This window comes from Mytilus californianus, unplaced genomic scaffold (genome assembly GCF_021869535.1).
Source record: "Mytilus californianus isolate M0D057914Y unplaced genomic scaffold, xbMytCali1.0.p SCAF_3, whole genome shotgun sequence".
Classification (NCBI taxonomy): Eukaryota; Metazoa; Mollusca; class Bivalvia; order Mytilida; family Mytilidae; genus Mytilus; species Mytilus californianus.
The window spans coordinates 67415653-67436180 of NW_026262679.1; the positions used below are offsets into that span (position 1 = coordinate 67415653).

The 20528-nt window shown below is 32.6% G+C and overlaps 2 protein-coding genes and 2 long non-coding RNA genes across 23 annotated transcripts in view; 1 reads left to right on the forward strand and 3 right to left on the reverse strand.

Moving 5' to 3' along the window:
* The window catches only part of LOC127733162 (uncharacterized), a 593316-nt gene extending 582975 nt beyond the window's left edge, over window positions 1–10341 (reverse strand). For 2 of the 8 annotated variants that reach the window (XR_007996812.1, XR_007996814.1), the window contains exon 1: window positions 9229–10341. Coding sequence is in view for 2 of the 8 variants with exons in the window: in XM_052242506.1 (XP_052098466.1) it covers window positions 9338–10255 (918 nt within the window). In the remaining 6 variants the exon portion in view is untranslated. Of the gene's footprint in view, window positions 1–6669; window positions 7308–8186 lie in introns of those variants that run through there. The other 6 variants (XR_007996815.1, XM_052242506.1, XR_007996813.1 and 3 more) reach the window with 5 other exon arrangements.
* The window catches only part of LOC127733112 (ras GTPase-activating-like protein IQGAP1), a 231346-nt gene that overhangs the window by 97723 nt on the left and 113095 nt on the right, over window positions 1–20528 (forward strand). The window contains exons 18-20 of the mRNA XM_052242397.1: window positions 1126–1216; window positions 11624–11788; window positions 15521–15663. Of these exons, the coding sequence (XP_052098357.1) occupies window positions 1126–1216; window positions 11624–11788; window positions 15521–15663 (399 nt within the window). The remainder of the gene's footprint in view (window positions 1–1125; window positions 1217–11623; window positions 11789–15520; window positions 15664–20528) is intronic.
* Window positions 6670–20528, reverse strand: part of LOC127733198 (uncharacterized) — a 116357-nt gene continuing 102498 nt past the window's right edge. For 7 of the 8 annotated variants that reach the window (XR_007996896.1, XR_007996894.1, XR_007996893.1 and 4 more), the window contains exon 2: window positions 6670–9228. This is a non-coding gene — a long non-coding RNA (uncharacterized LOC127733198). Of the gene's footprint in view, window positions 9229–19368; window positions 19465–20528 lie in introns of those variants that run through there. The other variant, XR_007996892.1, reaches the window with a different exon arrangement.
* Window positions 12781–18442, reverse strand: LOC127733191 (uncharacterized). Of its 6 annotated transcripts, none has more exons than XR_007996881.1 (4): window positions 18170–18442; window positions 17136–17472; window positions 13689–13855; window positions 12781–13016 (listed from the first exon to the last, which is right to left on the reverse strand). It is a non-coding gene; the product is annotated as an uncharacterized LOC127733191 (long non-coding RNA). The 6 variants fall into 6 exon arrangements; XR_007996877.1 differs by lacking the exons at window positions 12781–13016; window positions 17136–17472; window positions 18170–18442 and adding exons at window positions 14025–14142; window positions 14310–14477; window positions 17591–17705 and having other exon boundaries at window positions 13563–13855; XR_007996879.1 differs by lacking the exons at window positions 12781–13016; window positions 17136–17472; window positions 18170–18442 and adding exons at window positions 14025–14142; window positions 14310–14477; window positions 14814–15024 and having other exon boundaries at window positions 13563–13855.

Below are 20528 nucleotides of genomic sequence, written 5' to 3' on the forward strand. Positions count from 1 at the left end.
GACATAAACCGGAAATGTAGACAATTACAATACCGGATCTAATTCCGGGTTTGCCGATCAAAAACAATAAATAAATTTAAAAAAATCTAGGCAGATGACAAAGGACGGCTATATAAACACTAGAATTAAAAACCAATAGGTCTATGAAAAAGAAAGAAGAAACAGAAAATGTTTAATACAGAAACTCAAAATTGTTTTTTGTTCACAAATTTTCATGTCAAAATCCAATAAAATGTAACATTACTTTTCTTATTCACTAAAACATGTTGATATAAGTTGTTTTTATAATGCTAACAAATAACTACAGATCAATGAATTAATTTTTTCTTCTCAATTTTGAAGAGCCAGTCAAAATCTGGAAGAGCAAGTGAATTAAAAGAGGTGTTAGCCTGCTTGGCCAGTTAAAATACATCTTATTTCTATCCCTGAATTATTTATATTATATTAACCATATTAACTGTTGCTGTCTTTGAAGATAAAAAAAGGGGAAAAAGTTTTGTCACATGTGTGCTTTAAAAACTACAATATTTTAATGCTAGACAAACTTGAGTTCCTTATTGTTAAGTTGAGAAAAGAAAGAAAGAACAGAAAATAAAATTATAAACAACAAAAAAAGATAATTCTTAATGAACTTAACACACTAAAACTCGCATCTGGTATAGTAGTAGTTTTCCCAATTTCATTGTAAATCGTGTAAACAAATTCCCAAAACTGGCCAGGGTCCTTTTTTCCAAAATGCCCAGATAAACCCCTGGTGCTTTAGTGATTGGAGTGTTGCAAATACATTTAAATTTAATCATAACTAAGTTTCTGATCAGCTATTATTGGATTAATGAAGAGCATAGCGCAAACGAAGTCTGCTAATGTTGCTCACTTCAGATGATGTACTGTCAATTAACAGAACTATCAATGTATGAGTTCATGGAATCCATACCAAAAGTCTGAAGTTATCATTATCATGACAGTCCCTACTGTCCTTGATTTCACAATATTATCTTGATTGCTAATTGTTACAAAGTCTTAAAAGATTAAAAATAGGATTGAAAAAAAATGTCCGGCAGGGTCTTTATTTGTAATATATTTTTAACAAGGGCTTATTATTTCACTTTTTATTTTTGTCGACAGGAAACAGGAGATGAGGATGCAGAACTATGGATTGAAGAAATTCAGACCTCTATAGAATCTGCCAATAAAGATGCTGAAAGTGGTCTGAAAAGTAAAGATGGAATAATTTAGTAGAGTTTCATTACACAAGAAATAGCATCTGAAGAAAAAAAAAAGTTTTTTTTTGGTTGTTTACTGATAAATGGACTTAATTTTTTAGCTATCAACATTACTCATTTACACTGACAGCAGCAATCGCAGGCGAGACACAGAAAAAAAAGTTATTATCAAGATCATTCTTATACTTGTGTTCACTTTTACAAATCTGTTTCTCTGTAACCACAGGGCAAATAGGAAACATATGGCATTTCCTTATTGATATGTTGACATGTTCATCTAAAGGATTTCTCAATTTAAATTAAATATTCCAACGGACCAACAAACAATAGAAAGGATGTAGATACTAATCGATTTATAAGAAATACTTTTTGTATGTTGTTGAAATAGAATAATAATTTAAGTGTTGTATAGACACTTAAATTTATTCACAACGAAGTTTCTTATTAGTTATTATTGTACTAATGATAATAATAATAATAATAAATTCTTTATTTAAAGAGGGTAAACACAGTTAGTTACAATTACTAATCTTCCCTGAGGCCCTCATATACAATACATGTAAAAAATAATAATAAAAGAAAAAAAAAGCAAACATACAACATATTAACACAATCGTATAGTCATGATAGTTCAATGTACATGTACCATAATTAGAACATATAAAACAGTTACAGATTGCACGCAGTGAATAGATATTATATACAAATCAAAATCATACATTCTAAAAAAAAAGAGTAATAGTTGCAATCATTTCAAGATTGAATATTGGGACTGTCTCAAGTATTGTTTTATAATTTGTTTAAAAGAAAAAGTGTTTTGCACTTTACGCATTTCATATGGTAGTCCGTTCCATAAAACTGATCCAAAATAAGCAAAAGATTTTTTAAACAGTTCAGTTTTTGGCTTAGGAACTATCAAATTACCTTGAGTGACACCCCTTAAAGCATAAGGATTATTAACAGATATAAGTTGAAACTTTTGAAGTAGGTACTGTGGTGCTTCTTTCCGCATACATTTATGTAGCAGTAAATATTTGTGGTATTTGATTCTGTTTTCAACTGTCATCCATCCAAGTTCTTTAAATAAGGGGGCTGATGGGGATAAAGGGTCTGCATCAAGAATTAATCTTGCTGCTCTTTTTTGAAGTTTTAATATTCTTACCATCCCTTCATTTTTACATTCTCCCCAAACAATACAGCAGTAATCGATGAGCGGCAGAATATACCCATTATAGTATGCTTTCCTGGCATTAATATCTAAAAATTTCTTTAATTTAGAAAGAAGGTATATTCTTGATGAAATGCTAGCACAAATTTGATCAATTTGATTTGTCCAGCTAAGAGTGCTGTCAATTTTAACACCTAATAATTTTTCACATGATGAATTTTGTAGTGTTTCTGAATTTATTAGTAAATTTGGTTGAAAAGATTGAGTTGATAACTTCTGACTTGTTCCAGTAACCAAATATTTTGTTTTTTTGGTATTGATGAACATATTATTAATTTTGCACCATTCTTCAACTCTGCATAAATCTTCTTGTACATCATCATGTAAATTTTCTATGTTTTCCCCAGATTTATGGAGAGTAGTATCATCAGCACACAAGTTGGTTTTACAATTTTTAATGCAAAGAGGAAGGTCATTTATAAATAAGACAAATAATAGAGGACCTAGTATAGATCCTTGGGGGACACCAAATTTCACATCTTTTTTTATTAGAATTAACATTGCAAATGTTTACTTGCTGTGTTCTATTACTTAGGTATGACCTGAAAAAACCTACTGCAGACTCGCTGAATCCGTAAATAGTAAGCTTTAAGCAAAGAATGTCATGATCTATAAGATCAAATGCTTTTTTGAAGTCCAACAGTATTGCTAAGTTTAAATTACCATCATTCATTTCTTGCAGTTATTTGTCAATGATATCAATAAGTGCAGTTTGACAAGAATGGTGTGGCCTGAAACCTGATTGTGTAGGGTGTAAAAGTTTAAATTTAGACAAGTACTTGTACATGTTATTTGAGACATGCCTTTCTAATACTTTTGATAGAGATGGAAGAACAGATATTGGTCTGTAATTTGTTGCTAAAACCTTGTCACCATCTTTGTAAACTGGTGTTACCTTAGCATTTTTCAGTAATGAAGGATATATACCAGTATCTATCATTCTGTTGAATATATATGTGAGAGGAGTGGCAATATATGGGGCACTTATTTTAAGGATTTTGGGTCCAATATTATCAGTTCCTGATGATTTATTTACATCAAGTTTGGTTAACTCATCAAATAGCTCATTTATCTTTATTGGTGGTATGGTAAATTTCTCATGTTTTTATTCGTATATTGGTATGACGTTGGCGTCGTCGTTGTCGTCGTCGTCCGAAGACACATTGGTTTTCGCACTCTAACTTTAGTTTAAGTGAATGGATCTCTTTGAAATTTTACCATAAGGTTAAATACCACAAAAGGAAGGTTGGTATTGATTTTGGGGGTTATGGTACCAACAGTTAAGGAATTAGGGGCCAAAAAGGGGCCAAAAATAAGCATTTTCTAGTTTCCAGACAATAACTGTGGAACGGTGTATGGTTCTCTCTGAAATTATACTTAAAGTTTCCATACCACAAAGGGATGGTTAGGATTTGCTTTGGGGGGTATGGCTCAAACCGTTTAGGAATTAGGGGCAAAAAAGGGGGAAAAACAAGGTTGTCCTGGTTAATGGACAAATACTTTAGTACAAAACATAATTTAAAGCAGTGTAGGGGAGATAAATCAAATACATCATTGAAATTACCTCCCTTACACTGCTTTTAAATTATGTATAAAGTAATGGTTAATGAACAATTAAGATAATTTAAAACAGTGTAAGGGAGGTAATCCAAATACAACGTTTTGGTTACTTCCCTTACACTGCTTTTAAATTATGTTTAAAGAAATGCATATTTATAAAGGAAGACCAGTAAAAATATCTGCAAATGTTGCATCTTTTTTTTTTACCAAAAAATCCATATGAAAGATTTGACACTATATTTTAAATTCTATTATAAAATAGATTAAGTTAGCACTATGGTAAATTTAAATGGGTAATTATGGTTGCAAATTCCATTGGAAATTTGAATTGAGATTATGACCATATCTTGAGGGAACGAATTTTTTGGGGGAAAAAGGGTGGGGGGGGGGGGGGGTAAAAAGAAATTGTGGGGGTCAGTTTTTTCTCATTTCAGATTTCAGAAATTAACAGAATTATTCTTCAAATATTATTTTTTCTTCAAATTTCAAATATTGAAAAATTTCAAGAAGTAATCTTTAATTGCACAGTATGGCGCATTAGATTTAGATTTGTAAAATCTTTGACCACAGTTATTTATTTGTTATGCCGAATCTAACTGTGTATTTAGATTTTTAATTTTGGGTCCTGTTTTCAAATTGGTCTACATTAAGGTCCAAAGGGTCCAAAATTAAACTTTGTTTGATTTTAACAAAAATTGAATATATGGGGTTCTTTGATATGCTGAATCTAAACATATATTTAGATTTTTGATTTTTGGCCCAGTTTTCAAGTTGGTCCAAATTGGGGTCCAAAATTAAACTTTGTTTGATTTCAACAAAAACTGAATATGTGTGGTTCTTTGATATACTGAATCTAACCATGTATTTAGATTTTTTATTTGTGGACCCCGCTATCAAATTGGTTCATATTGAGGTCAAAAGGGTCCAAAATTAAACTTTGTTTGATTTCATCAAAAATTGAATTATTGGGGTTCTTTGATATGCCAAATCTAACCGTGTATTTAGATTTTTAATTTTGGGTCCTGTTTTATAAATTAGTCTACATTAAGGTCCAAAGGGTCCAAAATTAAACTTAGTTTGATTTTAACTAAAATTGAATTCTTGGGGTTCTTTGATATGCTGAATCTAAACATGTGTTTAGATTTTTGATTATGGGCCCAGTTTTCAAGTTGGTCCAAGTTGGGGTCCAAAATCAAACTTTGTTTGATTTCAACAAAAATTGAATATATGGGGTTCTTTGATATGCTGAATCTAACCATGCATTTAGATTTTTTATTTGTGGGCCCGCTATCAAATTGGTTCATATTGAGGTTGAAAGGGTCCAAAATTAAACTTTGTTTGATTTCATCAAAAATTGAATTCTTGGGGTTCTTTGATATGCCAAATCTAACCGTGTTTTTAGATTTTTAATTTTGGGTCCCATTTTTATACGACCGCAAAAATTAAAAATTTTTTGGTCTTATATTGGTATGACGTTGGCGTCGTCGTCTGGCGTCGTCCGGCGTCGTCCGAAGACACATTGGTTTTCGCACTCTAACTTTAGTTTAAGTGAATGGATCTCCATGAAATTTTACCATAAGGTTCAATACCACAAAAGGAAGGTTGGGATTGATTTTGGGGGTTATGGTACCAACAGTTAAGGAATTAGGGGCCAAAAAGGGGCCAAAAATAAGCATTTTGTAACTTTCAGACAATAACTTGTGTGTAAGTGTATGGATCTCTCTGACATTGTACCACAAGGTTCCATATCACAAAGGGAAGGCTGTAATTGATTTTGGGGGTAATTGCCTCAAAATTTTAGGAATAAGGGGCCAAAAAAGGGGCAAAAAACAAGCATTTTTCTAGTTTCATGACAATAACTTGTGTGTAAGTGTTTGGATATTTCTGAAATTGTACTACAAGGTTTCATATCACAAAGGGAAAGCTGGAATTGAGTTCGGGTGTAATTGCCTGAAACGTTTAGGAATTGGGGGCCAAAAAGGGGCCAAAAATAAGCATTTTTCTAGTTTCAAGACAATAACTTGTGTTCAAGTGTATGGATCTCTCTGAAATTGTACTGCAAGGTACCATACCACAAAGGGAAGGCTGGGATTGAGTTTGGGGGGTGATGAATCATAAGGGGGTTCAAAAAATTGGGGGGGGGGATTTTTTTTTTTCTTTTTTTTTCTTTTTTTCCTTTTTTTTTTCTTTTAAAATTTTCCATTTTAAGTTGGTTATTTCTGATTTATATTTAAAAGCAAATAATAATGATATTGTAGGAGATACACACCAAACAGGATGTGTAAATTTTTATATAATAAGTATTGTGCAATAGCAAGAAATTTTCAATTGCACAGTATTGCGCAATAGCAAGAAATCTTCAATTGCACAATATTGCGCAATAGCAAGAAATATCCAATAGCACAATATTGCACAATAGCAAGAAATTGTCAATTGTACAGTATTGCGCAATAGCAAGAAATATTCAATTGCACAGTATTGTGCAAAAGAAGATACTTCTTATAAATTGCTTATTTCTTGATCAATTTCAATGGGGTTTTATTCTTGAATTCTTGGGGTTCTTTAATATGCTGAATATAACCGTGTATTAAGTTTTTGGATTTTGGGCCCCGTTTTTAAATTGGTCCACATTGAGGTCCAAAGGGTCCAAAATTTAACTTTGTTTGATTTCATCAAAAATTGAATTATTGGGGTTCTTTGATATGCCAAATCTAACCGTGTATTTAGATTCTTAATTTTTGGTTCTGTTTTCAAATTGGAGTACATTAAGGTCCAAAGGGTCCAAAATTAAACTTAGTTTGATTTTAACAAAAATTGAATGTTTAGTGTTCTTTGATATGCTGAATCTAAACATGTATTTAGATTTTTGATTATGGGCCCAGTTTTCAAGTTGGTCCAAATCGGGGTCCAAAATTAAACTTTGTTTGATTTCAACAAAAATTGAATATATGGGGTTCTTTGATATGCTGAATCTAACCATGTATTTAGATTTTTGGGCCCCGTTATCAACTTTGTCCACATTGAGGTCAAAAGGGTCCAAAATTAAACTTTGTTTGATTTCATCAAAAATTGAATTCTTGGGGTTCTTTGATGTGCTGAATTTAACCATGTATTTAGATTTTGGATATTGGACCATAATATGTGAATGTCCAATTTAAAATTTTTAAGTTCTTAGACCACATTCATTCTGTGTCAGAAACCTATGCTGTGTCAAATATTTAATCACAATCCAAATTCAGAGCTGTATCAAGCTTGAATGTTGTGTCCATACTTGCCCCAACTGTTCAGGGTTCGACCTCTGCGGTCGTATCAAGCTGTGCCCTGCCGAGCATTTTATTTAAGTTGGTCTACATTAAGGTACAAAGGGTCCAAAATTAAACTTACTTTGATTTTAACAAAAATTGAATTCTTGGGGTTCTTTGATATGCCAAATCTAACCGTGTATTTAGATTTTTAATTTTGGGTCCTGTTTTTTAAATTGGTCTACATTAAGGTCCAAAGGGTCCAAAATTAAACTTAGTTTGATTTTAACAAAAATTGAATTCTTGGGGGTTCTTTGATATGCTGAATCTAAACATGTGTTTAGATTTTTGATTATGGGCCCAGTTTTCAAGTTGGTCCAAGTTGGGGTCCAAAATTAAACTTTTTTTGATTTCAGCATATGGGGTTCTTTGATATGCTGAATCTAACCATGTATTTAGATTTTTTATTTGTGGGCCCCGCTATCAAATTGGTTCATATTGTGGTCAAAAGGGTCCAAATTAAAACTTTGTTTGATTTCATCAAAAATTGAATTTTGGGGTTCTTTGATATTCCAAATCTAATCGTGTATTTAGATTTTTAATTTTGGGTCCTTTTTTTTTAAATTGGTCTACATTAAGGTCCAAAGGGTCCAAAAGTAAACTTAGTTTGATTTTAACAAAAATTGAATTCTTGGGGTTCTTTGATATGCTGAATCTAAACATGTGTTTAGATTTTTTATTATGGGCCCAGTTTTCAACTTTGTCCAAGTTGGAGTCTAAAATTAAACTTTGTTTGATTTCAACAAAAATTGAATATATGGGGTTCTTTGATATGCTGAATCTAACCATGTATTTTGATTTTGGACATTGGACCATAATAGGTAAATTAAAAAAATTCAAGTTCTTAGACCACATTCTTTCTGTGTCAGAAACCTATGCTGTGTCAAAGATTTAATCACAATCCAAATTCAGAGCTGTATCAAGCTTGAATGTTGTGTCCATACTTGCCCCAACTGTTCAGGGTTCGACCTCTGCGGTTGTATCAAGCTGCGCCCAGCGAAGCATTTTGTTGTTGTTTTAATTGATAATTAATGAATGTGCTAAGATTATTGAAATCTGCCTTGTCAACAGATGAAATATCTCTTTGCTCTCTTAGTTTTTCAGCACAGGAAGTAAAAAAGTTATTAAAAGTATCTGCTATAGATTTTTTATTATTTGTTGTTGTATTGTTCTCATCTGAATCTAACCATGTATTTAGATTTTTGGGCCCCGTTATCAACTTTGTCCACATTGAGGTCAAAAGGGTCCAAAATTAAACTTTGTTTGATTTCATCAAAAATTGAATTCTTGGGGTTCTTTGATATGCTGAATCTAAACATGTGTTTAGATTTTTGATTATGGGCCCAGTTTTCAAGTTGGTCCAAGTTGGGGTCCAAAATTAAACTTTTTTTGATTTCAGCATATGGGGTTCTTTGATATGCTGAATCTAACCATGTATTTAGATTTTTTATTTGTGGGCCCCGCTATCAAATTGGTTCATATTGTAGTCAAAAGGGTCCAAATTAAAACTTTGTTTGATTTCATCAAAAATTGAATTTTGGGGTTCTTTGATATTCCAAATCTAATCGTGTATTTAGATTTTTAATTTTGGGTCCTGTTTTTTAAATTGGTCTACATTAAGGTCCAAAGGGTCCAAAAGTAAACTTAGTTTGATTTTAACAAAACTTGAATTCTTGGGGTTCTTTGATATGCTGAATCTAAACATGTGTTTAGATTTTTTATTATGGGCCCAGTTTTCAACTTTGTCCAAGTTGGAGTCCAAAATTAAACTTTGTTTGATTTCAACAAAAATTGAATATATGGGGTTCTTTGATATGCTGAATCTAACCATGTATTTTGATTTTGGACATTGGACCATAATAGGTAAATTAAAAAAATTCAAGTTCTTAGACCACATTCTTTCTGTGTCAGAAACCTATGCTGTGTCAAAGATTTAATCACAATCCAAATTCAGAGCTGTATCAAGCTTGAATGTTGTGTCCATACTTGCCCCAACTGTTCAGGGTTCGACCTCTGCGGTTGTATCAAGCTGCGCCCAGCGAAGCATTTTGTTGTTGTTTTAATTGATTATTAATGAATGTGCTAAGATTATTGAAATCTGCCTTGTCAACAGATGAAATATCTCTTTGCTCTCTTAGTTTTTCAGCACAGGAAGTAAAAAAGTTATTAAAAGTATCTGCTATAGATTTTTTATTATTTGTTGTATTGTTCTCATCTGTAGCTAACTCATGTGGGGATTTTTTTACCTTAGGGTTCAGGCTATGAAGGCATTTCCATAAAGATTTTGAGTCATTAGAGTCTTTTACCATGTTTTTATAATAATTCTTTTTTGAATTCTCTATTATTTGTTTAGTTTTATTTCTCCAAAATCTATATTCACTCCACAATCCAAGTGCATTATATTTATCCCTCATGTTCCCGGCATACATAATTTCACTATTATACCAATCAGGTTGCCTATCATTTTTAACTCTCTTTTCAACAACAGGAGCATGTTTATTTAAAACTTTGTTCAACATATCATAAAATAATTGGAAACAGACAGAAGGATTGTCTTCAAATTCAATTTTATAAAAAGGTGTACTTTGTAGGTCTAATAGAAATTCATATTGGTCAAATTTTTTGAAATTCCTGTATGTGATTGTACTGTGTGTATTCTTTTTGTCTTTATTAACTTCTTTCCTTGTTAAACAAATAGGATAATGGTCACTAATTGCATATTTACAGACATGTGATTCCTGTACCTTATCTAGATTACTGACATAGATATGATCAATCAATGTACTAGTATCCTTTGTAACCCTTGTAGCATCTACAATCATTTGTTGAAGATTGAATGATTCTAAAACACTCAGCCATTTTTGAGGAGGTTTGCTTGGTGCTTTAAAATTCATATTAAAATCACCCAATAATATTATATCTGAATTAATGGTCACTGCCATTCCTAGTTCTTTTTCAAAATCATTAATCCAGTCTATAGTTGACTTTGGCGGTCTGTACAAATGAAGAGTATAGTGCCTAACTTTTTTTTACCAACTGGTTTCATAAATATCTAATCCTAAAATGTCATTTCACTGGATTTACTCATATATGATATGAAGGCCTTGCATGATTTAACTATAATCTAAATAATTTCCTTAAAAATATATATCTTAAAAAAACCAAGTATTCCTTGTTAATTTATAGTAATATGTTAACCTTTTAATAATTCATGGGGGCTTGAATTTATACTGATTTTACCACAGGTTGGCTCTTTATGCTAAATATTTTACAACAAGGAGCAGCATAAAGGCCAAATCAATGATAAAATCAGTATGAATTCAAGACCCCATGAATTATTTCTATTCTAGTAGGACAAATACAGCAATTCTTTTGGATTGAAGCACTCTACGTGGGGTAAATACTTGCTGTTTCGGTAATTAAACACACTATTAATATTGAAGTAAAAGATTGATTGATTGATTGTTGGTTGCTAAACATCCAGTGGCAAATATTTCATGCACTTTCAGAATGAGAACAAATTAACAATGAATACAATAGATAGGTCCTGTAATAGAGGTCCGTGATTAAGGTCGGGAAAATATGACTGCTACTGAAAAATGAGGGTATATTGAATAGGGACAGAAATTTTGCCTTGCAACATGCCACCTATGGACCTATCAAAAGGTTGTTGCACTCTCTCCACATGAGGCATTGGATGTCCCCATTCTGACCATACGTGGCTGCATACTGGTTTATTCTGCACAGCCAAACACCTCACTTTAGCAAGTGTTTAACTGCCAGTCAGAAGGCCAAGAGTGACCATATTTCTATTCCCCAGTCACCCTAAGACGTAAAAGACAAAGTAAGCTGAATTAGTGACCTGCATCAACAATTTACAATAATATACTATGACAGGTTTCGACGAAATAAATGATTGTCTTACTTTTATTTAAGAAAATTGACTGTCAAAATATTTTTATTTTCGTTTGTATATGTTTTTCAGTGTTTGATGACATTCAGTTTCACATTCATGCATTTTCCTATAGAATGCTTATATTCTTACGTCATCGTTCAATGATATTATTACACAGAGTTACCTTGGGTAACTCATTCATAAATAGCATACAACATGGGAGTATGATGGGAACAGCCCAAGCAAATCATGATGTTGCAGATCAGCTGACATACAATATATTCATATTTTACCATGAGTGTGTACTCAAAAGTGTTTGAAGAACGTCATATTAATTAAGCAATTTTATCAGGGGAACAACCAGTGCTGTAAGATCTCTTTCTCTGATGTATTTTTTTCTTTTATCTTTGCATAGTGTCTAAAGGTCTGTTTGATGTAAACAGTGCTATAGATGGCACAGAAGAAAATCTTGGGGATAGTTTACAGAATCAAGATCTTGGACTGCATAGTATAATACCTGAATGTATGGACCAATACAAGGATGGACTACAGAATTGCAGGGAAAATAAGCTTCAGTCTGGTATAATTTCTATTTTTAGGTTGACAAAAGAACTTACAAAAAATTCTTCATTTTTCAAAGGAGAATAGTGTGAACAATGTTGTTCTTGTTAAGGCTAAAAAATTGCATAGAAAACATGTAATATCACATCACTTATTTGTAATGCTATTTTGTTTTGGTACCAGCGGCTTTTTTCACAAAAAATCTTAAGAGTAAAATACTCGTAAGTCCTACACATTTCAGTATAACTTACGATCAATTTTAATCGTAAGATGTTTTGTGAAAAGAGTCGCAGGTCCCTGAACAAGATATGGTAAAAAAAGAGGTGTAAAGAACAGGATACTACCATTCCCCCTTTTTGAAGTGAGCATAATATAGCGATGGGGAGTCTGTCCATTCATCTTTCCTTCCAACTTTGTGTCTGCTACTACTCCTGAATTATATGACAGAATTTTGTGAATCTTACACGGTGTCCCTTTGCACCTCTGTTTCATTTCTTCATCTGAATGTGATAACTGTGGATTCATTACTATTCATGGGGTATGTACGCTGGTTTATATCTGTCTGTTGCTCTGTAACAGCAACTACAAATCAGAGCTTCTTGATATTTAGTACCAAGCTTCATATTGTTTAGCTTTACCGTTAGACACTTATCTACTTCCTGTTTGCTGACTTTTAGTAGAGCGACTTGGACTTTTTTGGAAAATTTTGCTTTGCATATTTCTTTTGGTAATGGCTGCAGATTTGGGACGGATTTTGGGACATCAATGTATAATGATGACTTGAAGACCAAATTTGCATTTTGTTCCAGTTGATCAACTTTTTTCTGCAGGGGTCAAATAATAGTTGTTAAAGTGTTGGGATATAATCTTTTTTTGTTGATTTGAGTCAAATCCATAAAGTTAAATCCCCCTATACATTATTATACCCCACGAGTTGCGGAGGGTATAATGTTTTTGATCCGTCAGTCTGTCCGTCTGTCTGTCCGTCCGTCTGTCTGTCCATCAGTCTGTCAGTACGTCAGTCCTGTTTCTTGTCATCGCCACTCCTCTCAAACCACACAACAGAATTTCACGAAACCTTTTTAGATAATAAGGACATACTATGTAGTTGTGCATATCGACAATAAATTACTATTCAATTCTTTTTCTAGGAGTTCCGCCCCTTTGAACTTATTTACTTTAATGTACTACTGCAACAGTTTGTCATCGCAACTCCTCTCAAACCACACAACATAATTTCATGAAACCTTTTCAGATAATAAGGACATACTACATAGATGTGCATATCGACAGGAAATTACGATTCAATTTTTTTTCCAGGAGTTACGCCCCTTTGTACTTATTTGCCCAATATACTACTGCAACCTTTTGTCATTGCAACTCCTCTCAAACCACACAACAGAATTTCATGACACCTTTTCAGATAATAAGGACATACTACGTAGATGTGCATATCGACAGGAAATTACGATTCATTTTTTTTCCAGGAGTTACGCCCCTTTGAACTTATTTGCCCAATATACTACTGCAACCTTTTGTCATCGCAACTCCTCTCAAACCACACAACAGAATTTCATGAAACCCTTTCAGATAATAAGGACATACTACGTAGATGTGCATATCGACAGGAAATTACGATTCAATTTTTTTTCCAGGAGTTACGCCCCTTTGAACTTATTTGCCCAATATACTACTGCAACCTTTTGTCATTGCAACTCCTCTCAAACCACACAATAGAATTTCATGAAACCTTTTCAGATAATAAGGACATACTACATAGATGTGCATATCGACATGAAATTACGATTCAATTCTTTTTCTAGGAGTTACTCCCTTTTGAACTTATTTACTTTAATGTACTACTGCAACAGTTTGTCATCGCAACTCCTCTCAAACCACACAACAGAATTTCATGAAACTGTGTAGATAATAAGGACATACTACGTAGATGTGCATATCGACAGGAAATTACGATTCAATTTTTTTTCCAGGAGTTACGCCCCTTTGAACTTATTTGCCCAATATACTACTGCAACCTTTTGTCATCGCAACTCCTCTCAAACCACACAACAGAATTTCATGAAACCTTTTTAGATAATAAGGACATACTATGTAGTTGTGCATATCGACAATAAATTACTATTCAATTCTTTTTCTAGGAGTTCCGCCCCTTTGAACTTATTTACTTTAATGTACTACTGCAACAGTTTGTCATCGCAACTCCTCTCAAACCACACAACATAATTTCATGAAACCTTTTCAGATAATAAGGACATACTACATAGATGTGCATATCGACAGGAAATTACGATTCAATTTTTTTTCCAGGAGTTACGCCCCTTTGTACTTATTTGCCCAATATACTACTGCAACCTTTTGTCATTGCAACTCCTCTCAAACCACACAACAGAATTTCATGACACTTTTTCAGATAATAAGGACATACTACGTAGATGTGCATATCGACAGGAAATTACGATTCATTTTTTTTCCAGGAGTTACGCCCCTTTGAACTTATTTGCCCAATATACTACTGCAACCTTTTGTCATCGCAACTCCTCTCAAACCACACAACAGAATTTCATGAAACCTTTTCAGATAATAAGGACATACTACGTAGATGTGCATATCGACAGGAAATTACGATTCAATTTTTTTTCCAGGAGTTACGCCCCTTTGAACTTATTTGCCCAATATACTACTGCAACCTTTTGTCATTGCAACTCCTCTCAAACCACACAAAAGAATTTCATGAAACCTTTTCAGATAATAAGGACATACTACGTAGATGTGCATATCGACATGAAATTACGATTCAATTCTTTTTCTAGGAGTTACTCCCCTTTGAACTTATTTACTTTAATGTACTACTGCAACAGTTTGTCATCGCAACTCCTCTCAAACCACACTACAGAATTTCATGAAACTGTGTAGATAATAAGGACATACTACGTAGATGTGCATATCGACAGGAAATTACGATTCAATTTTTTTTCCAGGAGTTACGCCCCTTTGAACTTATTTGCCCAATATACTACTGCAACCTTTTGTCATCGCAACTCCTCTCAAACCACACAACAGAATTTCATGAAACTGTGTAGATAATAAGGACATACTATGTAGATGTGCATATTGACAGGAAATTATGATTCAATTTTTTTTTCTGATACAATTTTTTTTTCTTACACTTATTTTATTTCTCCAATAACAATGTGGGGACGTGGGGTATGTGAGCGCGCTCACTAAGGTTCTTTCATTTCTGTGTGCCTTAAATGAAACCTAGGCAAAGGCTGATATAACAGGACTATTACAGTTTGGAAGTGTATTTTTAGTTCATGTCCATCTGCTAAAGTTTACATTAACCTCTGTTGTATTATTTGTTGATCTTTTTTTTAAATGATTAAATTAGTATTCAAACATGGCTTTGATATATATGGACTAGAATATTTATAGTGCCATTTCCTTTTTTTATACATTGTTGATAGAATTTTGCCATCTTGTTATGTATGTGACCTACATGTATTACTGTTATTTATTTGACCTATTACTGTTATGTATTTGACCTATTACTGTTATGTATTTGACCTATTACTGTTGTGTATTTGACCTATTACTGTTATGTATTTGACCTATTACTGTTATGTGTTTGACCTATTACAGTTATGTATTTGACCTATTACTGTTATGTATTTGACCTATTACTGTTGTGTATTTGACCTATTACTGTTATGTATTTGACCTATTACTGTAGGAAGTGGAGGCAGTGGATGGATGATGAACAGACTGAAGGATGGATCAAAGTTTTATTACAATATACACCGTGATTCTTTTGCCTGGGCTAGACCTGATGATGTTGTCAAAGATCATTCTTTATTAACAAAAGAAGAAATACAGGTATCTATTTCACTTATAATGTTATGTATTTATTTCTAAAGTAGAAGATGTAGTTACTTTAAGTAAATAGGTAAATGTAAATTACATATTTCTTTTTATTAAGATAGGAGTAGGGACAAATAGTTTGCCCAAATTTAATTCATATCATGCAATTGTTAACAAAATGTAATAATAAACTAGACTTACTGTGAGCAAAGCTCACAAAATGATACCCTTGCCTCTTGAGAAGTCCATGATTTGCTAAAAGAAGTCCTAAAAATGATTCTGAAAAAAAAACCCAAAATAGGAGGTGTGCAATAGAACCATATGGTTTATATTTCAGAAAGTTTCGATATATTGTATAAAAGGACTTGAGATGTTGAGGATACAAAAAAAAAATCAACTAGTTTGTCCATCTGTTGACACAAAAACTCCAAAAGTATAGATAGGACACCTATACAATTTTGCACAGTTGTTGTGCATAATATGTAGATGTGCATATTATTTTTTTTATGAAAATTGGATTATTAGTATTAGAAAAAAGTTAATTTTTATTGAAAAATTACCATGTTTGAGAATCTTTTGTAAACACAAAACCTCAAAAGTATGGGTAAGACACGGCTGAAATCATACACAGTTGTTGTGCATGTTATTTATATGTGCACGGCTCAAACACTACTCTAGAAGAATAGGAAGAATTGACTTTTCTTTTTGAAACTGATAGGGAGAAGTGGTGAGACTAAATAGAGAAGTGCTGGTTAATTGCGGTGCTATAATGTTTGGTTATTACAATGATGTATTTTGCAATTTGTTTCATATTTATTTAATCCTCTTTTTTTATTGTTCAAATCAATTTTATTTCATGCTTAAGAATACCATTACGGTAACAGTTGTCTCAATTTATGTTTTTTTTTTATAGCTACACAATTAAATTTTTCCTGATGTAAGGAACTCTCAATTAGATATTGCTGTTGCATATTTAAATACAAGAAAAATAAAAAGGGAAAGAAATTATCATTTATCAATTAAAATTTAATAAGGAAAACTATTCTGTTGATGATATTTATTGTTTCTTATTAAAAATGTATAAGTTTAACAAATTTAGGCATCTTAAATCCAACCACTTTAACAATGCATTGTCATTGAAATATATACATGTACTTGTATCTAAGGGTATCAAACCAAAAGTCTATTAATGTGTGTCGAATACATATTTTTCTTTTTTGAGCTTCTTGTTCTCCTCTCAGCTGAGCATTAAGAACATTGATTTCAGTCATAATTTGTCCTTCCCTGATCTGTTTATATAAATATTTTGATGGCAGACTGAATTTTTTTTTTTCCAAAATAAAAAATCTTTGACAAGTAATTAAACCCCACGCAACGAGTTGCGGAGGGTATAATGTTTTTGACCCAACTGTCCGTCCGTCAGTCTGTCAGTCCTGTTTCTTGTCATCACAACTCCTCTCAAACCACACAACAGAATTTCACGAAACCTTTTTAGATAATAAGGACATACTATGTAGATGTGCATGTCGACAGGAAATTACAATTAAATTCTTTTTCTAGGAGTTACTCCCCTTTGAACTTATTTACTTTAATGTACTACTGCAACAGTTTGTCATCGCAACTCCTCTCAAACCACACAACAGAATTTTATGAAACCTTTTCAGATAATAAGGACATACTACGTAGATGTGCATATCGACAGGAAATTACGATTCAATTTTTTTTCCAGGAGTTACGCCCCTTTGAACTTATTTGCCCAATATACTACTGCAACCTTTTGTCATCGCAACTCCTCTCAAACCACACAACAGAATTTCATGAAACCTTTTTAGATAATAAAGACATACTACGTAGATGTGCATATCGACAGGAAATTAAGATTCAATTATTTTTCCAGGAGTTACGCCCCTTTGAACTTATTTGCCCAATATACTACTGCAACCTTTTGTCATCACAACTCCTCTCAAACCACACAACAGAATTTCATGAAACTGTGTAGATAATAAGGACATACTATGTAGATGTGCATATTGACAGGAAATTATGATTCAATTTTATTTCTGATACAATTTTTTTTTCTTACACTTATAATGACTTATTTTATTTCTCCAATGACAATGTGGGGACGTGGGGTATGTGAGCGCGCTCACTAAGGTTCTTTCATTTGGAAAGGAATTTAAGGTTTTAATGCAATAAATTGATCAAACATTAGCTAAAGGTAATTTTAATCATATTTTAATGAAGTAACAAATTTATTTTGCAGAAAATCAAAATCTTTTGATATACACTCAATAACAATTGCCTGAAATGAAAAAATAATTTTGATTTGTTTGCACAAAAGGTTGTACCTTTGAAATAGCATATGACAATTCTGCAAAGTCAATGCTCTCTCTTTCGCGTCTTGAGAATTAAATTGTCTATGTCTTTGAATTCTTTACTTATATTCAAAATTGCTGTTTCAACTTGATAAAACTTGAAAATCACAACTCCTCTCAAACCACACAACAGAATTTCATGAAACTGTGTAGATAATAAGGACATACTATGTAGATGTGCATATTGACAGGAAATTATGATTCAATTTTTTTTTCTGATACAATTTTTTTTTCTTACACTTATTTTATTTCTCCAATAACAATGTGGGGACGTGGGGTATGTGAGCGCGCTCACTAAGGTTCTTTAATTGCCCAAAAAGTTAAGGAATAAGAGGCCAAAAAGGGGCCAAAAATAAGCATTTTTCTAGTTTCCAGACAATAACTTGTGTTTAAGTGAATGGATCTCTCTGAAATTTTACCATAAGATTCAATACCACAAAAGGAAGGTTGGGATTGATTTTGGGGGTTACGGTACCAACAGTTAAGGAATTAGGGGCCAAAAATTAGCATTTTTGTAACGTCCAGACAATAACTTGTGTGTTAGTGTCTGGATCTCTCTGACATTGTACCACAAGGTTCCATATCACAAAGGGAATGCTAGGATTGATTTTGGGGGTAATTGCCTCAAAATTTTAGAAATTTGGGGCCAAAAAGGGGCAAAAAACAAGCATTTTTCTAGTTTCAGGACAATAACTTGTGTGCAAGTGTATGGATCTTTATGAAATTGTACTACAAGGTTCCATATCACAAAGGGAAAGCTGGGTTTGAGTTTGGGGGTAATTGCCCTAAACGTTTAGGAATTTGGGTCCAAAAAGGGGCAAAAAAACAAGCATTTTTACAGTTTCCAGATAATAACTTATGTTCAAGTGTATGGATCTCTCTGAAATTGTACTGCAAGGTACCATCATACCACAAAGGGAAGGCTGGGATTAAGTTTGGGGGTGATGAATCATAAGGGGGTTCAAAAAATTGGGGGGGGGGGGTTCCTTTTTTTTTTCTTTAAAATTTTCCATTTTAAGTTGGTTATTTTTGATTTATATATAAAAGTAAATAATAATGATATGGTTTGATTTCATCAAAAATTGAAATATTGGGGTTCTTTGATATGCTGAATCTAACCGTGTATTTAGATTCTTAATTTTTGGTCCCGTTTTCAAATTGGTCTACATTAAGGTCCAAAGGGTCCAAAATTAAACTTAGTTTGATTTTAACAAAAATTGAATTCTTTGGGTTCTTTGATATGCTGAATCTAACCGTGTATGTATTTAGATTTTGGATATTGGACCATTATAGTTAAATTAAAAAATGTTAAGTTCTTAGACCACATTCATTCTGTGTCAGAAACCTATGCTGTGTCAAATATTTAATCACAATCCAAATTCAGAGCTGTATCAAGCTTATATGTTGTGTCCATACTTGCCTCAACTCCCAACTGTTCAGGGTTTGACCTCTACGGTCGTATCAAGCTGCGCCCAGCGGAGCATCTTATTAGAAACATCCTTTTGTGCGAGGACTTCAATGAAAACTAATATATAAAAATATAGTGCTACTGCAAATTAATTCCTGATTTCAAAATGGGATTTTTGTTGTTAAAAAATCAGTAATTTTGAGAAACCTCATTCTGTTCTGACAATGCATTAGAAATAGTAGCCTGGCAACCTAACATTACATCTTTGTATCTGAACTTTAATTGTGAGAAGCTTGTCAATTTCTAATATGTTTTGAAATAACTCAAGTATCTTTTAAGGGCTATTCCATTAAAATGGATGTGGGAGGGTAGGAAGTGACTTTCAAAATATCCCTACTACCAAAAACCATTTTTTAGATAATTTTGCATAATGGTAATAGACACATACTGAAAAAAGACCCATGACCCACATTCAATAATTAAACTTCCCTTCCTACCCAGGGCTTCCAAAATTTCCTGACGACAGCCAGACATTTTTCAAAGAAATATTTTTGACGGTCAATGATCAGCTGGATACTTAAATGTAACTGAGAGGATGCATAAATTGATATATGTGTCTAAATAATTAGTAGTGTTATATGCAATAAAATTATTTATAACTGTTTTGTTTTCTTCATTCTAAAAATAAATAAAATATTATCCTCGGTATTGTGTCATTTTTCTGTGTATCGTAATACAGTAACCATCATTGCATCAATCAGCTTCAGTACCTGACTGTTCTCATGTTTTTGTTTCTGTTTATATAATCTATCTTCTCTCTGTGAGTACTTAACACTTTGTAAATTAAGGCCATCTTATTTGAAACTCTAGATGTTGGCTTTAATTGCAGTACAACTTGATCATCAATACACGTGATACTTTTCTTTTTGTCTATTGATTACCTGATCACGTGACTTTTACAACTGATGCGGTATTTATAGATAACATTGAGGAGGCCCAATGAAGGATATTGTTTTAAACCGTGTAAAATCTACTGAACAGTGATAACATTTTTCTTTGTACAATTTCCCAACCTGATTTAGAAAATAAGGAATAAA